Genomic DNA, 18275 nt, shown 5'->3' on the forward strand with positions numbered 1-18275 from the left:
GGACCAGGCCACCGCACTAGCTCCCTTCCCCCGCCAGTCAGTCACGCACCATCTTCGCCATAGTTCATTATCCAATGCAGCGACCTTGACCTGGACGGCCCCTGCAAATGAGGGGGCGCGTCGGGTGCACAGGGCCTGACCCGCAGCGACGGGCTGTGACCAGACATGCGGCGATCCTCTTAGACACTGCGTGGCCCCGGGCATAAAAAGGCCAGGCGGAGAGCCAGCCGCAGCCACCGACCCAGGAAGGACCACGCGCCCTCACCATGGCCGGCCCCAGTCTCGCGTGCTGCCTGCTCGGCCTTCTGGCGCTGACCTCCGCTTGCTACATCCAAAACTGCCCCCTGGGGGGCAAGAGGGCCGCGCTGGACCTGGATGTGCGCAAGGTGAGTGCCCGCGCCCTCGTTGGGCCGCTCTGGGGTTGGAGGGACCTGGGCCACAGGGTCGCCCCGCTGCTCCTTCCCGGCGCTGACCTGCGCTGAGGCCTCCAGCCACCCAGCCCGGCCCCGGACCCAAGGGAGGTTAGTAGATGTTGGCACCCTCCTCTGACAGCGTTTTGGGCCAAAATAGCGCCATGGCAACCCCGAACTTGCACTTCCGGCGGTCCTCTGCTGGCGCTCCCACCCAGAGGGGCCCTAAACCTCCACCCTGGCTCAGCCGCCGGGCTCACCCCCTGCCGCCCCGCCAGTGCCTCCCCTGCGGCCCCGGGGGCAAAGGGCGCTGCTTCGGGCCCAGCATCTGCTGCGGGGACGAGCTGGGCTGCTTCGTGGGCACAGCCGAGGCGCTGCGCTGCCAGGAGGAGAACTACCTGCCGTCGCCCTGCCAGTCCGGCCAGAAGCCGTGCGGGAGCGGAGGCCGCTGCGCCGCCGCCGGCATCTGCTGCAGCCCGGGTGAGCGCGGCCGGGGCCGGGGCCGGGGCCGGGGCCGGGGCCGGGGCCGGGCCGGGGGGACCGGCCGGGAGACGCGGGCACCGGTCAGGGACGCGCGGCAGCCCCTGACCTTGCGTCTCTCCTCCCAGACGGCTGCCGCGCGGACCCCGCCTGCGACCCCGAGGCCTCCTTCTCCCAGCGCTGAGCGGATCGGCCCTGAACACCGTCGGGGCGCGCCCCTTGCTCCCTCCATAGCTCCTTCCCGAAATACTTAAAATAAAATAAAGCAGATTTCCCCCCCACCAATTCGACTTGCGTCTCAGTGTCAGCATTGGGAGGGAGGAGACTGGAGGGGAAGGTGCGCGGCTGGGCGGGTGTCTCCAGCTCCCCGCAACTCAGAGCTGGAAGTCAGGGCCCGCGGAGGGGAAAGGAGTCGCGCCTGCTGTCCCAGGGGAGGGGCGTCTATTGTTCCCGCCACCACCGCCCTGTGGGGCGTGGAGAAAGGAGGTGGACGACAAGCAGGGCAGGCTCAGAGGGAGATGGAAACAGACCCTAGCTTCCCACTCCAAACAGAGCTGGGGGCCTACGGCAGGCTGGACTTGAGAGGAGCTTTCAAAAGTCCAAACTACAGGGTGAGGTCAGCACAGAAAAGGGCCTAACAGGCCAGAGGAAGGGGAGGCAGTTGGTGGACCGTGAATGACCCTGATGTCTGGAAGGAGGCTTGAGTCACACTTGAGGGCTGGGGCTGAGGACACCTTCCCCTCTGCAGCTGAAAGGCCTTCGTGTTCCCAAGGATTCCCTGCCAGAAGAGGTGGCTGAGCTGGGGATCCTACAGGCGGACAGGTTCCTAAGAACCCTAGCCACAGAAATAACCCCAAAAGCAAAGAATGCCAACAGAGAGAATCTTCCAGCCTACTTCTCTTCTATGTATTCCTGGACCAAAAACTCTTTTAGGAATCAATAAAAACCTAAACCCCCTCCCCCAGAACACACCCCATTCACTTACCCACATGCTGTGGGGCCAGCAATTCCAGGAGGTCTGTGCCCAAGCTCCCAGTCCAAATAAAACAAGACACATGGTTGTCTGTTAGTGAGAAAAAATGTCATTTCTATGGCTTTCACACACTAGAAGACTGCAGAGCCCCCCTGCCCCAAACCCAACAGTATATTGATCTCACAGAGTGGAGAGGGGAAAAATATATGAAAAAGGACTGTAAGATTTCTTTACATAAATTTCAAAAACAGGCAAAGCTAAGCAATGGTGCGAGAGGTCTTGGGTGGGGCAGTAATGGGAAAGGGTTTAGGGGGCTTCTGGAGCGCTGGCCATATTCTGGTTTTTTGGCCTGGGAGCTGGTAAAACGGGTGTGTCTAATTTATGAAAATTCATCAAACTGTACACATGTGATTGTTCACTTTTGTATGTATATTACATTTAAATAAAAAATTTTTTAAAATAGGGGGGAAAAGATCATTATTACTAAGAGGTATAAAGAAAAGAGAGATGAGGCTTTCGAAAGCCCCAGTGGCCAATAGCAACCTAGACTGGAATTCTTGCAGAGGCTGTGAGAGTGAGTCTCTCCTCTGACCCCACATCTGGGGGGTCGTTCCAGTAACAGAATTTTCCAGCATTGGGAGGGGTTAGTCAGGGAAAGAAACCAGAGACAACTCAAAGTAGAGTCCTGTTCAAATAGGGCATGGAGAACTATGTGATATACATAAATGAGTATGTATATCACAGAAAAGTAGTAGAAGTTCTGTGGTCCCTCAGAAACCGCACTAGAGAGACATGTGGTTATGGATTTATGGTTTTCCAAGCTTTGAGCGTCCACCTGCCACATCAGCAGCAAGTCTGGTCTCTCCCCGAGTGCCCTGTGCACCTTCCACACTGCAGTGACTGACACAGCCGAGGAGTGTCAGTCCAGCTTTCTCTACCTTTGGACTAAGTTCAGGGTCCCCTCACCCCCTTGGACACCCACCCACTGTCTCATTCTTTCTCTAGGATCCAAAGCCAGCAGTATTTTCTTTTCCAGCCCCAGATTAATACGTCTTTTTCTGGGGATGTCCCAGAGGTGGCATCAAAACTGGGTCCCGTGATGAGTAGGCAGATTTGCTGAGGACATGCATGCCAAGTGAAGATGTTCAGTGGCCAGACTGACCAGTGCAGAGGCGAGCTTGCTTTCTTTCTCCACTCCTCTTCCTGGCTCAGTCCACGGCCTCTAGTCCTTGTAGGAATGACTTCTTCAAATCTCCAAAGTGTCTTGGGCTTCCCAAGGTGGGGGTTCCCAACTCCCCCTTTGTGCAACTAGTACTTTGTGAACTCACTTTATTACCCAGAGATGAAATTCCTAGATAATATGACTATTTGCACACATTTTCAAAAAATACGTAACTAGTCTTGGCAGTAATATAGAGAAAAGGAAAGTAGCGTATTATGAAATAATATTTTATTTATTTTATTTTATTTTTTAAATGTATTTATTTTTTATGGTGACATTGGTTAACAAAATCTGATAAGTTTCAACTGTACATTTTAACAATAAGGAATGTATATATATTTACATAATGTGTTCACTTCCCACAAATTTCTTTCCATCACCACTTATTTGACCACTTTTACTGTGTCTACCTCTCCCTTCCCCTTCCCCCAAATAATATTATTTTAATATGTAACTAAAGAGGCGAGGTGACTCAAGGTGACATACAATTCACACAATAAAATCATCTGATTATACTTGCTTATAATGGATACAATAAAAAAATTGGAAGTCATTTGCTGTAAGTTTAGGAAAATAAGAGGGTAGAAGGGTCATGGAGATTGATTTTTGTGCTTTAAAGAATAAAAACAAACTTAGATAGCAATGAATTGCAAAGAATGTATTCATGGAACACTTGGGGAAATTTGAATAGTGCCTGAACATTTGATGATACAAATGGTTTACTGAGTTACCAGACCCTCCACCAGCAAAAAGATTACAAATCACTTTATTGCCGTATTCACTTTATTGCGGTGGTCTGGAACCAAACCCACAATATCTCTGAGGTGTGCCTGTATTGATATATTGTTGAGTTTTGGTTTTGGGTTTGCATGTGTGTAATAACACCCCGTGGTCATGTTTTTAAGAAGAGTTCATATCTTTTGAGATACATACTGGAATGTTTAAAAATAAAATGGTACAATGGTGATATTGACCTCAATGTAATTTGGGGATGGCAAGAGACAGTTGGGGTAGAGATGAAACAAGTCACCCCATACTGATAATTGTGAAAGTCAAGAGGGGCTGGTTACCTGAAGGGTCTTGTCTATTGGCTCTACTTTTTGGTATATTTAAAATTTCTCACAATAAAAGCTAAAAAACAAAAATATTGTGGTAGAGGTAAATGTTCTAATATCTAAAGATGCTCCAAATTCACTTTGTTAAAAATGGTGCAAAAAAATAAATAAAATTAAGATGGTGCTAATTAGCATATATGGATTATGAAACAACACTAATTTGTAATATGAAAATGCCTACGCGCGCACCCCAGAGGACTGTGGGCAACATCAGAGGTGAGCTCTGCACAGCTGTGTGAAGCTTTACGTCGAGCATTCCATTCTGAAAACTAGAAACATCGACTACATCCCTGAATATTTATTGTTGCGATTTATTTTTATGTCACACTGTATTAGCTCTGGAGACCATGAAGGACAGGGATTTTGAGAGCTCGGGGCCATAGAAAAGACCACAAAAGACAGAGGACATTGATAATGAGAGAGACTCCCTCAGCCTATGCTAATTAGGGTCAGAAGCCCTCCTGACCCCCTCACCCACTACTGAGCCAGGTCATGGGTGAGAGTAAAGTGAGCTCTGAGAGAGCCTGACCTTGGCTTGGAGCCTGGACCCCAGCCAGGCTTGGCTGAAGCTGTCATGAGGCTCTGGCCCAAGGCAGGATATTGGTGTCAGGGCTCAGACTGACTTCTCTCCATCTTAGCTTCGTCCTGGCCTCCAAGTCAGTGGAAGATTCAGGAGGAGATGCAGCTTCTTGTGGCCCCAAGACCTGGAGCAAGACATCCCAAGGAGATGATGCAGAGAACAGATGGGGCAGAGAGAAGAATGGGAAGTAACAGAGGGGCAGAAGAGACACGTGAGGGGTGTAAGGGAACAAGGAGAGAAGCAAAAGAGGGCCAAGGAGCTGGGGGGCAGTGAAGGAGGGGGAGTAAAGGGGATAACAGGGCATATGGCATAGAGGGGACAAAGAAGGACAGAGGGACAGAGAAGAGCATTGGCCAAATGCTAGCAAACATCTTTGCCCTAAAGTGACATGTGCCAAAGGGTGGAAGGTCCTTGTGTTGGGAGCGCGCGCGCGCGTGTGTGTGTGTGTGTGTGTGTGTACATGTGCCAGTCTATTGCTGAGCCTGTTGTCTGTTTCTCTGGGCGTATCTGTGGTTCTGAATGTGTATCTCAGGGTCCATATCTGTGACGGTGGTCAAGCATCACCTGGCATGTCCCTAACAATGATTTTCTTGTCTATCTAAGTATGATGTGTTTTGCGGGATGTATTGGGGGGAGGGGGTGGGGATGTAGCCAGGGTCTCAGTGAGCTTCCTTTCTCATAGGTGGCTTGGCTGGCTTGGCCGGCTGGACAGACAACAGCACGTGGCTCTCTCTGCTGGGTCTGGGGTGATGCTGCCCCCTTCTCTGCCCGCAAGTCACAGCCTTGGATGAAATAGACATTGGTAGGGAATCTGGAGACCTGGGTAAGTCCCTGAAACTGTTTGTCCCTCAGTCTCTCGGGATGTAAATTGTGAGAGGAACTCCTGGTCACTCCTTGGCTTGTCCTTCCTGCCATTCTCTCTGTCTTCTGTCCCTCGCAATGTCTGTCTCCCCACCCCCTTTGCCGGAAAACCTCTAACCCAGGCCCTGCAGGGTCACTCTTGGCCCTGGCCCTTCGGCTCACCTGCCCCCAGGTCGCCTTTTCCTAGTTCTACCGACAACTCTGCTGACCCAAGATTGCTTTCCTTACGGGCTTTTGTCTTTTCCCTTGGGTGGCTCTGTCCACGACGTCGGTCCCAGAACTGGTTAGGCAGGCGTGTTTGTGTTGCAGAGAGTGGAGTAGGGAGTGGGATCCGAGGCTCACCCTCGCGTCTTCTCCCTCCCCACTCCCAGAGACGGAGACAGACACCAAGCCATGCATTTTAAAAGGTTTATTTTTCGCGCTGCGAGCGCGGGGCGGGGCGGGGCTCAGTAGACGCCGGGCGCGGCGGGCTCGGGCGCCCCGGCCAGCTGCACCAGGCGCAGCAGCAGGGCTTCGGTCTGGCCGTCCAGCTGGGTCGCGTTGCTCCGGTCGCTGGCGCGGGCGCGGCGGTGGGAGCCGGCGCCCTCCCGGCACTCGGGCTCCGTCACGCAGCTCTCTGCAGAGAGCAGGGGCTGAGCGCGCGGGCGGACCAGATCCGGACCGGCCCCCAGGGCCACCGCCGCCCGACTCCGACGCCAGCCCCACCCGCCCCCGGCCCCGGCCCGGGGCCACGCACCGTCGTTGCAGCAGATGCCGGCGGCGGCGCAGCGGCCTCCGCTCCCGCACGGCTTCTGGCCGGACTGGCAGGGCGACGGCAGGTAGTTCTCCTCCTGGCAGCGCAGCGCCTCGGCTGTGCCCACGAAGCAGCCCAGCTCGTCCCCGCAGCAGATGCTGGGCCCGAAGCAGCGTCCTTTGCCCCCGGGGCCGCACGGGAGGCACTGGCGGGGCGGCAGGGGGTGAGCCGGGCGGCTGAGCCAGGGCTGGGAGCTCAGGGCCTCTCTGGGCGGCAGGGCGGGCAGGAGAGCTCGGGAGGTTGGGGATCGCTCCGGTGCTGCTTTAGCCCCAAAGGGGTCAAAGAAGGGGAGCCAACATCTACTAACCTCCCTTGGTTTTCAGGAGATGGAGGACTGGCTCTCAGAGACGGCTCGTTGAGGGAGGGGTCTCCCTTGGGCTACAAGGCCGGGAAGGACCTTCCTCGTCACCTCTGGAGCCTCAGGGTTGTGTACCCCTCTCTCAGCTGCCCTACTACCTTCTCCCTAATGCAGATCTTTCTCTCCTGCCCCCATTAATCAAGCCCGACCTCCACCACCACCTCTGCCTTGTTTCCCCAAAGACATCCAGTCCAGTCCTACCATTTCCTGTCCCCTCTCTGGCCTTGCCCTGCCCCACCCAACCCCGTAAGCTGGGGGGCCTCTGCTCACCTGCCTATGAACTAACCAAGAGGGTGGCTGGAGCCAGAGGCCTAAGGAGGGCATAAGGCACCTAGGCGACTGACGCCTCCAAGCAGTGGGGAGGGGAGTCAGAAATCTGCCCACCGACCCACACTTTTTTGTTCAACAGTTCAAAATTGAACCACCTGTGGCCTGGGCAGTATTGGAATTGAACATGGTGACTGGATTTCTTTCAGCTCTGTTGAATGGAATAAAAGGGAATTCACTGGATATGCAACCTGAGAGAATTGAGCTAGGTACCCAGCAGAACTTCCTTACAGGGTGCTAGGGTGGAACCTCCCACTCAGGCAAGCTCAGAGCAATGGCCACCGTCTGTGTGGGGGCCAGGGTGGGGACCTGCGGCTAGGCGAGGCTGGGGGATAGATGGGGGAGGCCTCTAGTATTGGATAGGACAGGGTTTCTGTTGCTCCAGCCAGTGCTGGCTGAGAGTCCCCCGTGGGCACAGAGGAGGCCTTACTGCCTAGTTCTCCCTGACCCAGCCCCAAGCCCTGTTACTGGGAAACTTCTCTTTCCTGCATCTCTTGTCTGGATGGGGACAGTGTCCAGGAAGCCCTGCAGCCCATCCTAGCCTGGTCCCTTCTGCCCGGCCGCACCAAGCCTCCCGTCTTCTTCTGCGCATGCCCTAAAGCCTGCTTGTTCCGCAGCTTCCCTCTTTCCCAGCCCCTGCACTGTGGTGCCAGCCCTGGGGCTCTGCCTCTTCGCGGCAGCCCTGAAATGGGCCATGGTCATACCTGTCTCAGCTCCAGGTCAGACATGGCCCTCTTGCCGCCCCTCGGGCAGTTCTGGAAGTAGCAAGCAGCAGTGAAGGCCAGCAGGCTGAGGAAGCAGGCGGGCAGCATGGCGTTGGGCATCCTGGCGGAGGTGGGCACAGCGCGAGGTGCTGCTCTGTGGGCTGTGCTGTGCTGCCTGGGTGGCTGCCTATTTATGTCTGCAGGTGTTCCCTCTGAGGCAATGTGGCCACCGCCCCCTCTCCCCAGTGACTCCCCAGGAGCCCCCCGGGCCACCAGGTCCCAAGCCGTCAGCAGTGATTCAGGCGCCTGGGGACACACGCACGTGGACCTGACTGTGCAGGGGATGATGGGGGAGGAGTGCCAGCCTCACTGCTGTCATTGGTAGTAATGTGGCCACAGTGTGACAGGAGCTGCCGTGACTGTGATGAGATTGTGGCTCTCAGGACCCAGGGAGAGGGACAGGCAGGGGTCACCTAGAGACTGTCTCCACACTTTCTGGCTGCCCAGAAAAGGCTGGGGGTCCACGGGCCCCATCTTTCAACACAGCCCCCTGAGAAGGGGTCTGGGAGACCTGAGAGGCTGGTGTGTAAGGAGCAGAGTCCAGACCAGCCCAGGAGTTGTTGGGAGGGGGCCTGTCAGGAGTGTGGGATCCCATCAGGAGTGTTGGCCCTGTGAGAAGACAAGTGACCGAGAGCAGCACACACCCAAGTTGGTGTGGACAGGGAGCTTTGTACTGGCGTCACCATGAAAAGGAATTGCTGCCTGCCGACCCATGGACCAGGCAGCCACAGCCAGGGGGGCAAGGGCCCGAAACGGAATCAGGGCCATTCTCACAGGGTAGGTGAGGCAGGCTCCTGGGGAAAGCTGGGGATGCTCCCATCCCGTACACACACCCAGAGCAGTGCCCAGGGACTCAGAGACTGGGGCCCTTAGGGACAGCTTCTCGGCATGTCCCCATTATTCCTCTCTAAGGCAGAAACATGAGGGTAGGGAAGTTTCTATAGGGAAAATGAGAAATCCAGACCCAGTGAGGTTCAAAGGTATGACTGGGAAGAGCCTCATCAAACCTGACAGCCAGCCGGCTCAATCTTATCCCCACCAATATCTAGTTTGTGGGGACCAGGGCAGGTATTATTTCAGGCCTAAAGTGCGGGTAGAGTCACAGGGGCTCTGGATCTGGGGGAGGGGAAGAGCCACAGCCAAATGGGCCCAGCTTGAGAAAGTAGCCTTTGATTCATGACCCCAGCCTGGTGGGTTGAAGGGGCCTTCTTCCCCTCAGGCCACTGGAGCACCCCTCTGGTCATCAGACCTAGGCTAGCCACCCCACCTCTTAGTCCTCAGCTCTCTCAGCTCCCAAGCTCTTGGCCTCCTCCAAGGTTCTGTAAGAAAGCTCTGGGAGACAGGGCCGCCTCCTTCTCACCAAGTGCTGTGAGGAGTCCAGCGTCCTAGGGAGGGGGCCTCCAACGCTCAGAACTGTGAGAACACTGGAGCCCAATGGCCTGTTGGAATCTGGCCGCTGTTGCTGGAAACATCATGACTTGGGCGGATCACTTGTCCTCTCTGTGCTCACTTTCCTTCAGTGTGAATCAGGGTAGATACTAGCACCCACATCACAGGACCATTGTGAAGACTGGAATCATGCAATATAAAAGAGCTTTAGAAAATTCCCTGTACAAGTGTAAAGTTAATTACAAGTAGTATTGTATTATTAATGCCATTATTCTTACTAAGAGCTGAAGAGATTTTTCCAGAGAGTATCTTCCTGGGTTAATGAGGAGGAATATCTCATTCCATTCATGACCTGGAAAGAATCTTGGTCTGAGTCGTTGCCCTCCTGAGACTGTGGGTGGGAAGACAGGCTGAGAGGGGAGGACAGAGGTCTGGCTTAGGCTAGCCGTGCGGCCTTGGCCCAGCACCTGACCTCCCTGCACTTCAGGTTCAAGTTACTGTCTACAGATAGACTACACTCACTAAAAGACTTAGGCCTCAGGACAGACCAGGCAGGACACCTGTGTCCTGACCAGCCGTGTCTTCCAGGATCATCATTCTAAGACTTGCCTCCCACACCAGGGACCCTTGAAGACTTGCCTCCCACACCAGGGACCCTTGAAGACCCCAAACCCCACCTCCACACAGACGCCAAAGAGCCTGCTACTCCCAATATAACCTTCTTGGAACCTGCACAGACTGAAAAACATCTCATTATTGTGCTGACTGGCTGTGCTGTAAATATATCACCTCACATGTCACTCGAACCCTCCAATAGCTCACACCCCTTCTATACTTCCTTTACATGTTCCATTTCTAAAATTACTTTTTCGTACCTTCTCCTTTCTTACGTATCCTACACCTTAGTTCAGTATCTTGATTCACACATTACTTTAAAAGGATTTAGTTCTTTCTAGTTTCTCCCTCACACATCCCCGCCCACCTATCATTTTTCTTGATATAATGATGTCACAGTGGTTAGATCAGCCTTATGAATTAGATTGCAAATAAGCCCTCTGAACTAAGCCACGTGGTTTATTATGATGGTCTTTCCATCACTAAACAACCTGTTGTGTTCCCTGGAGTTACTGATTGCTGTGGTTTTTCATTGTGGTCCATCTGCCATTTTTAACCAGAAGTAACATTTACTTTTCATCTCCCTCCACTCAAGCTTCTGCCCAAACCAGTCCACTGAACTCCTGTTATCAAGATCATAAATTACCTCCATATTGCCGATCAGTGGTCATGTCTATGTTCTCATTTCACATAATCCCCTAGCAGCATTCAACATGGTTGAGCACTTGTCCTTTTAAAAATATGTTTTATTTGGCTCCTCTCCTCAATACCACACTCTCCTGGTTTTTCTTCCACCCACTGGATGTTCTTTCTCAGCCTTTTTTTCTGCCTCTTCCTCTTTGACCTTGACTTCTAAATGTTAGAGCGTCCCAGGACTCAGTCCTCGGTCCCTTCTTGTCTCCTCTTCCTAAGTAATCACTTCTAACCCCATGATTTTCTATACTTTCTACAAACTAATAATTTCCACATTTGTAGCTCCATCCTGGACCTCTGCTCCAAATGTTAAACATGTAGTTACAACTGCCTAATGACACCTCCCTTGGATATTCAAATATAGGCCCCTCGAACCTAACATCCTTAAACCCAACTCCTGATTCTTAGCTGCTCCCCTGCTCACTCCCTGGGCTCCCCAACTTTGCAATCATGCCACCATCCAGCCAGTTGCTCCTCCCAGAACTTGAGACTCAACCCAGTCCTTCCCTCACTCTTTGTTAGTCCTACCTATAAAATATATCTCAAATCTATCTGCTGCTTTCCACCCCTGCTCTCAGAATCTGCTGTTTCCTTTTCCTAGAAGGCTCTCCTACCTTAACCCCTTTCCGAGATTCATCTGGCTGCTTAAATGTCATCTCCTAAGAGGAGCCTTTCCTGACCACTCCACCTCAATTATTTTCAAACTTGGGTCTATATCGAGGGGTTTAATAGCACCTACTACCACTTGCGGTCTGTTTATTTGTCTGTTTATCTTTTTTTGTGTGTGTGTACACTCCCTCGAGAATGAAAGCCCTAATGGCAGAAAGGACTCCATTTTTCTGTGCGATACTGTGGCCCCACCCCTGATACAGTGCTTGCCACACAGTGGATTTTCGATAATTTTGGAAAGAAAGGAGGGAGGGAGGGAAGCCCTGGGTACCAGCTTTAGCTCTCTAGAAGTTACTGTGTGATCTTGAGCGAGTCACCCCTTTTCCTAAGGTTACTTGCTTGATTTACTTAACCCCACTTCCTATCTCACTGAGGTCATAAGGGAATCAGATGAAGGCGCTATAAAGGGTTAAGATGTTCAGAAATCTTTACATAACAAGAGTTGCAAGCCTCCAGATTAAACCCCAAATCTCAGAACGTTCTTTAAACTACTTTCTTACCCTTAGACCCTCTTTTCTGAGAACAGGTAACAGTTAACTGCCCGAGTCCCCCCACTCCTGTTTCTTAATTCGCCTTTTCTCAGATGCAAATCAGTGTCTGTACTATGTGACATCCCTGCTACCTGTGGGAAGCGGGGCTGGTTCTCATTTTCAAATGGACTCTACTGCAAGCCGCAAGTATAGCTTCCCGTCTCACCTGTTTTTCATTGGTCTGACTCAAGGACCCTCAGCAATGTGGACACACAAATGTCCTATCAGCTATGAAGAGGTGAACAAAAGTGAGCAAAAGTTGTTAGAGCCCCAGAATTGCTTACAGAATTGAATCAAAGAGGGTGCACTGAGCAGGGATAATGAACTTGAGAACTATGCTGGGCCTTAGGGAGACAGGTATGGAACTGAAATGGATCGACACCAGAATTAAGAAAGAAAAAAAAAGGCACTCCTTAATCAAACAGGGGGAGCTAAACGTGAATATCAGACTTCTAGAGGGGGTTACACCAAGCTTAAAAGAAATCAGAAATGAACAGACCTTACGAAAATTCTACTTGCAAAAATAACAAATAACAAGCAAAATAAACTGTAAAAATATATTTTTGACAGACACATTTCTATATTAAAAGCTGTACAGCATCAGTATGGATGGGTTCAGGCTGGGGACTCTGAGCTGTAGCTCCGCGTCTGCGGAGTTTGGCCTGGTGTACCCCTGGAGACCAGGGGCGGGCTGCCCAGGGGGTGACAAATACTGCCCCCTTTGCTGAGCTGGGGAGGAGCCAGGGGATGGCCACATCCTCTTCCCTCACGAAGCAATCTGACAAAGGGACCAGAAATGCCGGTGGTTTTGGGGAACAGAAGAGAAAGTCAGGAGAGATTGGAAGCTTCGTGGGGACCCGGAAGACTGAGTCCTGGGCACGTGCTCCTCACCTGCGGTGCTGAGACTGGGCCAGTGGCCATGAGCTGTGTGTGCCCGACTGCTAAGGGCCTGGAGCGCGGCGCCCCCATCTCTTGGTGCTGTCAGCCTCGCCATCATCAGGAGGCCAAGCTCCAGTCAGAGAAACAGACACACACGGCGGCCGCGCGGCTTGGGGCCGGGGTCGCGGGTGCCAGGCGGACTCAGGGCGCTGTGAGCTCCGGTGAACTCTACCTGGGCCTGAGGGCCACCCCCTCACCCGGAGCGCCGGGCCACAGCGCAGGGAAGGTTCTGTCGTGTGTTTGTTCGGTGGCTGTAGTTTGGGGACCAAAGGTTGTGTGGAAAGTTCCCAAGAAGGGAGGCGGGGGAACACACCTGACAGATTAAATAGCTTGTGTGTACGAAGGTGTGAAAGAGCAAGACCCGAGCGCGCGCCTGCGCAGTAGGGACCTAACCCAGGACGCACAGGCTATAGAGCATGTTAAACCATAAGCAACAGCAAAAACTTCCATTGCACTGAGAGGTGCCAACATTGTACAGACATTTGCATAGACTTCCTCCTTGAAATTCGCATTAAATCTTAAGAGGAAGGAAGTATTTCTTAATCCTCATTTGCAGATGAGAAACTCGGGGACAAAGAGGTGGAATAACTTGCCCAAGGTCACATAGGTAATAAACAGCAGACCTGGGATTTAAAGTCAGGCTTGAGTCAGTGCTCTTCACCGCTCTAATCAAAATCAGCTAACAGTGACTAAACTGCAGGACATATTTATACTAACTAGGATTCAAGGGTAGAGGCTCGTGATCCTGAGCCTGGTTCTAGATTCGTGGATGTCATCCTGGCGCTTCCTTATCCCCTTCTGGCACCTTTTGCAAGTCTGAGTGTCTCTCCTCATGGCAAGGTTGCAGCCACAAAATGAGTCGCCTCCTCTGAGCCTCTCCCTTCTCAGGGGGAAGAAACTTGCCCAGGGACCCCACTCCCAGAACCCAGCTGTGTGCCCCATGGGTTAAGCCGGCCGAGATTCACAACCAGGGCTGGCTGTGCTCACAGGCCCCTGCCAAAATGGGGTTCTGTTCTGTTAATGAGGAAGTTAAAAGTATCAGCCTCACCTTGTGTGGGACCTGGGGTGAAATATGACGAAATGTTTAGAAGGTGTAAGTCAAGCTAACAAAATGTTAAAACATGTTCTCTCCTCCTACTTTGTCAAATAAATGTTTATGATGACCTGAAGCTCAGGTTCAAGTTTGGAATTCTCATGCTCTTTGGAGTTCTGTAGCAGGAGTTGGCAGCTTGGGGGAGCTGGCTTCTCCCTACAGCTTCGTTCTGTCCCCCATCCCCACGGACGTGCACATATGTGGACACTCCAGGCTGCAGGTTTAGGCTCTGCTTGTGCACTTCACACACTGCCTCCCCTGTCCACCGGTACTGGTGCATGGACTGTTAGGACCAGGGCCGCACAGCAGGAGGTGAGCGGCGGGTTGGTGAGCGAAGCTTTATCTGTATTTGCAGCTGTTCCCCGGCACTAGCATCAGCTCCACCTCAGATCGTCAGGCATTAGATTGTTATAGAAGCACTGGTCCCTGGGGTCAGGGCCTCTCTTGTCTGGGCATTAGGCATTACGGGTCCTTGAGTCTGCCAGAACCGTGTGCTTGATAAGCACATGGCTCCAACGACTCAACTGCTGCACTCCCACCTGCCATAGGACACGGGGTCCAAACCAGGTAATGAACATAGTTCCACTGCCTCTGGCTCTTCCTGGGCAATCCTACACGCTCCTCATGTTCTTGAGAGTTTGTTGCCAGCTCTCTCTCTGTCCCTGGTTCTGTATTCTATATCAAGTTTGGGAAATTTGGAGCAGAAGGAATTTACTAGAAGGCAATCGAGGGCTCACAATTCAGGGGAAGGCTAGAGAACCAGGCTTGGAGACTGTGGTTCTGGAGGCCATGACACAGGAGCCCAGGAAGTCTGATGAAATGGATGTGTCAGGTCGCCCAGAAGCAGCTCCTGAGACGCAGATTCCTGTAGCTGTGCTTTGCAAAGGAGAACGGTCAGGAGGGAGGGAAGCTGGATGAGCAGGGGAAGAAGCCAGGCAAAGATGGGGTTTCAGCTGGAGTCTAGCCTCAGCCTGACTCCACAGAGCTCAAGAGTGCGAGGGGCACCACTATGTTGCCCTCCTGGAAGGCAAAGAGGGTGGATTTTTAAAATATTTGTATATTACTGTTATTGGTCAAGAAGGTTGGGGAGAGGGAACCTCCAGGCATCTTCTTGGTGAGGTGGCTCCCACAGGCTGAGGGCAAGTCTCTGGAGACAGGCTAGCCATAGCCATTAGCAATAACACCCACGGCATCTGGGGCAAGATGGACACAGCATCGACAGCATCCATTCTAGGGATGGCTTCAAGTGCTGTTAGCCTTGTCCCTCTAAGATTCCCATGCCAAGGAAAGGTGACTATGTGGCTTAGCTTACGCATTTGACTAAAGCTCTCTCAGACTGTAGCCAGTGGAGAAAGAAAACCAGGGTGATAGTATAGGGAAGGGGCAATGGATGCTGTAGAACTAACCCCTCCCCCCAAAAATCCACTATGATATTTTTCTGAAATCAGAACCAGAGTCTCATCTTTCCTGTCCCTACCACTAACCTTAGAACTGATCTCCTGAAGGTTGGTGTGGTACCCTAGAAATGCTGTATTCCCTGTCTCTTTGGCCAACTAGACAGAGTTCTTTTAATCAAAGTGTCCCCAGGACCTGTAATGGGCCCCACGTTTGCTCTTTAATAAATGACCAAGGTAGTGTGCTGGCCACACCCAATGAGCCTGTTTCTCCATCCGTGCTGACTGCCTGTAGTTAGACATTTGTCAGGATATGAAGTATTAGCATAAGAGCATTTTCTGACTTGCCCTGCCTCTCTCTAAGGATTCTGACTTTGCCTTCCCGGATTCTCCATCTAACTCTCCCAGTAGCAGCAATTGTCTAGGATTTTGTGATTGGTCTAGTTATTACTGTGGTGTCACAAACCACCCCAAAATGCAGAGCTCAAAACATTTTATTATGTTCGTGGATTCCGAAGGTCAGGCGCCCAAATAGGGCACAGCAAGGACACCTTTTTTCTGCTCCACAACGTCTGGGGCCTCCACTGGAAATAGTGAATGTCTGGGAACTGGAATCATCTGGAGACTTCTCATTCACATTCCTGGGCACCTGGTCTGGGATGACCCAAAGGCTGGGCTCAGCTGGGATTGCTGCTTGGAGCTCCTGCCTACTGTGGCCTGTGTGGCTTTTCACAGCTTGGTGGCCTAGGGATAGTTGGACTTCCTGCGTGGTGGTTCAAGGCTTCAAGAGAGAGTCAACAAATGAGTCAGAAGTGATGTAGGACTTTATAGGAGTCTTAGAAATCCTTTAAGGTTACTCTTGTCACACTGGATGTGTCTAAGCTACCACAAGCCCATCCAGGGTCAAGAGAAGGAACAGAGTGACACTTTGGATGGAAGGAGTGTCAAATAATTGGCACAATCATTTAAAATAGTCACAGTGGTGAGTGAGGAAAGGATGAAGACTAAAGTTTGATAGATTTTTCTAAGGAATGTTACAAAGAGGTATGGGAGAGCTGCAGAAAAGTTGTGTGGGAGGTGAATGTGAGGGCCAAAGAAGAATTTTAAGAAGCGTTGCTGAGTGACATCGCAGTGCGAAATGGCATGTTGCTGAATCTGTGTTTCTTTTGCTCCAGTTCACTCCAAGACCGAACCACATGGCATTATTCAGACCAAACTCAAGCAGGCACAGGCAGGCTGTGCTCCCTCCTGCCCCTGGGGTTCTTAAATGAGGAAACTTTCAGGGTTGGAGGCGCTTACCGTCATTTCCGTCATCTCATTATAGAAGGTCAATCTACCAAGGCCACCTCATGCACGGGCGCGTGCCCCGGCATCTCATTTCCCCTTGTGTTCGTGCTCCTGGCCCCTCCTCATTCCCAGAGGCCGGATCCCCCCCAGCCTGATCTCATCCTTTGAGTGAGGGAGAGAGGAAGGCAGGTGAGAGGGGCTCTCTCTGGAGGATCCTGGTTTCTGAGACAGGCTAATTACAGGCTTCCTAATTAATGAGCCATGGGGGTGCATTTCAAATCAGCTGAGTCACAGTTGATGTCTAGGCCCTGGGCCCAAGGGGAAGGTATCAGCAATTGTGTGTGTGTGTGTGGCGGGTGGGTGGGGGCAGCCTGTGTCTCTGTCTCCCCAACTGATTCTCTACCTCTGTTCACACCCAGCTCTCCTTACAGGTTTAGAGAGTGTCAGCAGCTCCCCTTCCTCCCTGCTCTTGCCTGTTTCTTGACATCTTCCTGGGACCACTCTCCATTCTGTCCATCCCTCATGCCATCCCCCCTGCCACGGGGACCGCACAGGGCACATTTGGTTATTGTTTCTCAACACCCAGTTTCCCTTTCAAACTGGATCTCCTCCAGCCACACTCGTCACACAGCTGGGATCACTAATGGCAGCCACTTCTGATAGGATCATAGCACCGAGTGCCCTTGGCCGAAGCCTGCCCAAGACCACACGGATACTTTTCCATTGACATTTCAACCATGTACATGAAGTTAGCTCCGCTGAGCCTTTCTTAAGGAAACATCTTTTATTTTTGTGCCTAGAGGTATAATAATGTAGAATTTTCTAAAACTTAGTCATGAGTTATTCTATAGCCTTTTTCATGCCTCTGATTCTGTGAGTACCAGGTGAGCTTGGACCCTAGGTCAATACTAGCAGTGCCCCTGTGCCCTACATAAAGTCCCAGTTCCATGGAGGGATCCACAGAGGCCCTGCAGTGACAACATCCAAGCCACCCCTGTAGCGGGGAATCGAGGCAGCTCCTTGACACCCTCTGCTACCTACAGAGCATCTCAAGAGTTAGGAGTTGGTGGCCCTGGAGCCAGTCAGATGAGCTCTTCATGGAACTGAGCCTCGGCTTCCTCTTTTCTCTGAGTTGTGAGAATTAAATGAGATAATACATATAAAGCACAGAGCACGATGCCCAGAACAGTGTACTCAATGCATAGAAACTTTTTTTTTAACTTTTGAATGCAAAGGGTTTTGTGTATTTTTTTTTTTATAAAAAATACATATGGCCTTCAAAGTCTCTGTAATCTCCTTGATAATATATGCAAAGTCATATATGTGTAAACGATTTGTTCCTGGGCCCATTCTCTGGACGCAATTGGCCCCTCCAAGGGGAGGTTCATAAGAGCAAAGGACTACACCGAGGACCAGTTCCTACTTTGGCCCAGCACTGTCCAACAGAACTTTCTTTGATGGCAGAAATGTTCTATATCTGTGCTACCTAATAGAATAGCCACTAGCACATGTGACTACAAGGACTTAAAATGTGGCTGGTATGACTGAGACACTGAGTTTTTTATTTTTTTACTTTGAACTAATTTAAATAGCCACATGTGGCTACTGGTTACTGTACCTGACTACACATCCTTGGCAGTTCCCAACCCAGCCACTCTCCTTCCTAAAACTGGAAGGAAAGATCCTACCTGTCCGAGCAGGTTAAGGTCAGTAGGCTAGAGTGGGCTGGGGAGAGGGCTGGGCAGGAAGCTGACAGTGTGCAGAGGGGCCAGCTTGAGGCAGC

General features: G+C 51.8%; 2 protein-coding genes across 2 annotated transcripts; one reads left to right on the forward strand and one right to left on the reverse strand.

Moving 5' to 3' along the window:
* The first annotated feature begins 236 nt into the window (after positions 1-236).
* On the forward strand, positions 237-1163 carry OXT (oxytocin/neurophysin I prepropeptide). Its single transcript, XM_016153389.2, has 3 exons — positions 237-386; positions 689-890; positions 1019-1163. The coding sequence occupies exons 1-3, from the start codon at positions 267-269 to the stop codon at positions 1072-1074; spliced, it is 378 nt and encodes a 125-aa protein (XP_016008875.1). The 5' UTR covers positions 237-266; the 3' UTR covers positions 1075-1163.
* Positions 1164-6035: 4872 nt separating this feature from the next.
* On the reverse strand, positions 6036-7951 carry LOC107514976 (arginine vasopressin). The gene is made up of 3 exons (XM_016153259.2): positions 7824-7951; positions 6378-6579; positions 6036-6257 (listed from the first exon to the last, which is right to left on the reverse strand). The coding sequence occupies exons 1-3, from the start codon at positions 7941-7943 to the stop codon at positions 6088-6090; spliced, it is 492 nt and encodes a 163-aa protein (XP_016008745.1). The 5' UTR covers positions 7944-7951; the 3' UTR covers positions 6036-6087.
* Positions 7952-18275: the final 10324 nt, after the last annotated feature.

The sequence above is a fragment of the Rousettus aegyptiacus genome, unplaced genomic scaffold, assembly GCF_014176215.1.
Source record: "Rousettus aegyptiacus isolate mRouAeg1 unplaced genomic scaffold, mRouAeg1.p scaffold_m13_p_12, whole genome shotgun sequence".
Classification (NCBI taxonomy): Eukaryota; Metazoa; Chordata; class Mammalia; order Chiroptera; family Pteropodidae; genus Rousettus; species Rousettus aegyptiacus.

Coding starts and splice junctions, on each gene's coding strand:
- OXT (XM_016153389.2), top strand. CDS start 267: ATGGCCGGCCCCAGTCTCGCGTGCTGCCTGCTCGGCCTTCTGGCGCTG. Junction 387..688: donor TGGACCTGGATGTGCGCAAG/GTGAGTGCCCGC, acceptor CCGCCCCGCCAG/TGCCTCCCCTGCGGCCCCGG. Junction 891..1,018: donor CGGCATCTGCTGCAGCCCGG/GTGAGCGCGGCC, acceptor CTCTCCTCCCAG/ACGGCTGCCGCGCGGACCCC.
- LOC107514976 (XM_016153259.2), bottom strand. CDS start 7,943: ATGCCCAACGCCATGCTGCCCGCCTGCTTCCTCAGCCTGCTGGCCTTC. Junction 6,580..7,823: donor CTGACCTGGAGCTGAGACAG/GTATGACCATGG, acceptor CCGCCCCGCCAG/TGCCTCCCGTGCGGCCCCGG. Junction 6,258..6,377: donor CGGCATCTGCTGCAACGACG/GTGCGTGGCCCC, acceptor TGCTCTCTGCAG/AGAGCTGCGTGACGGAGCCC.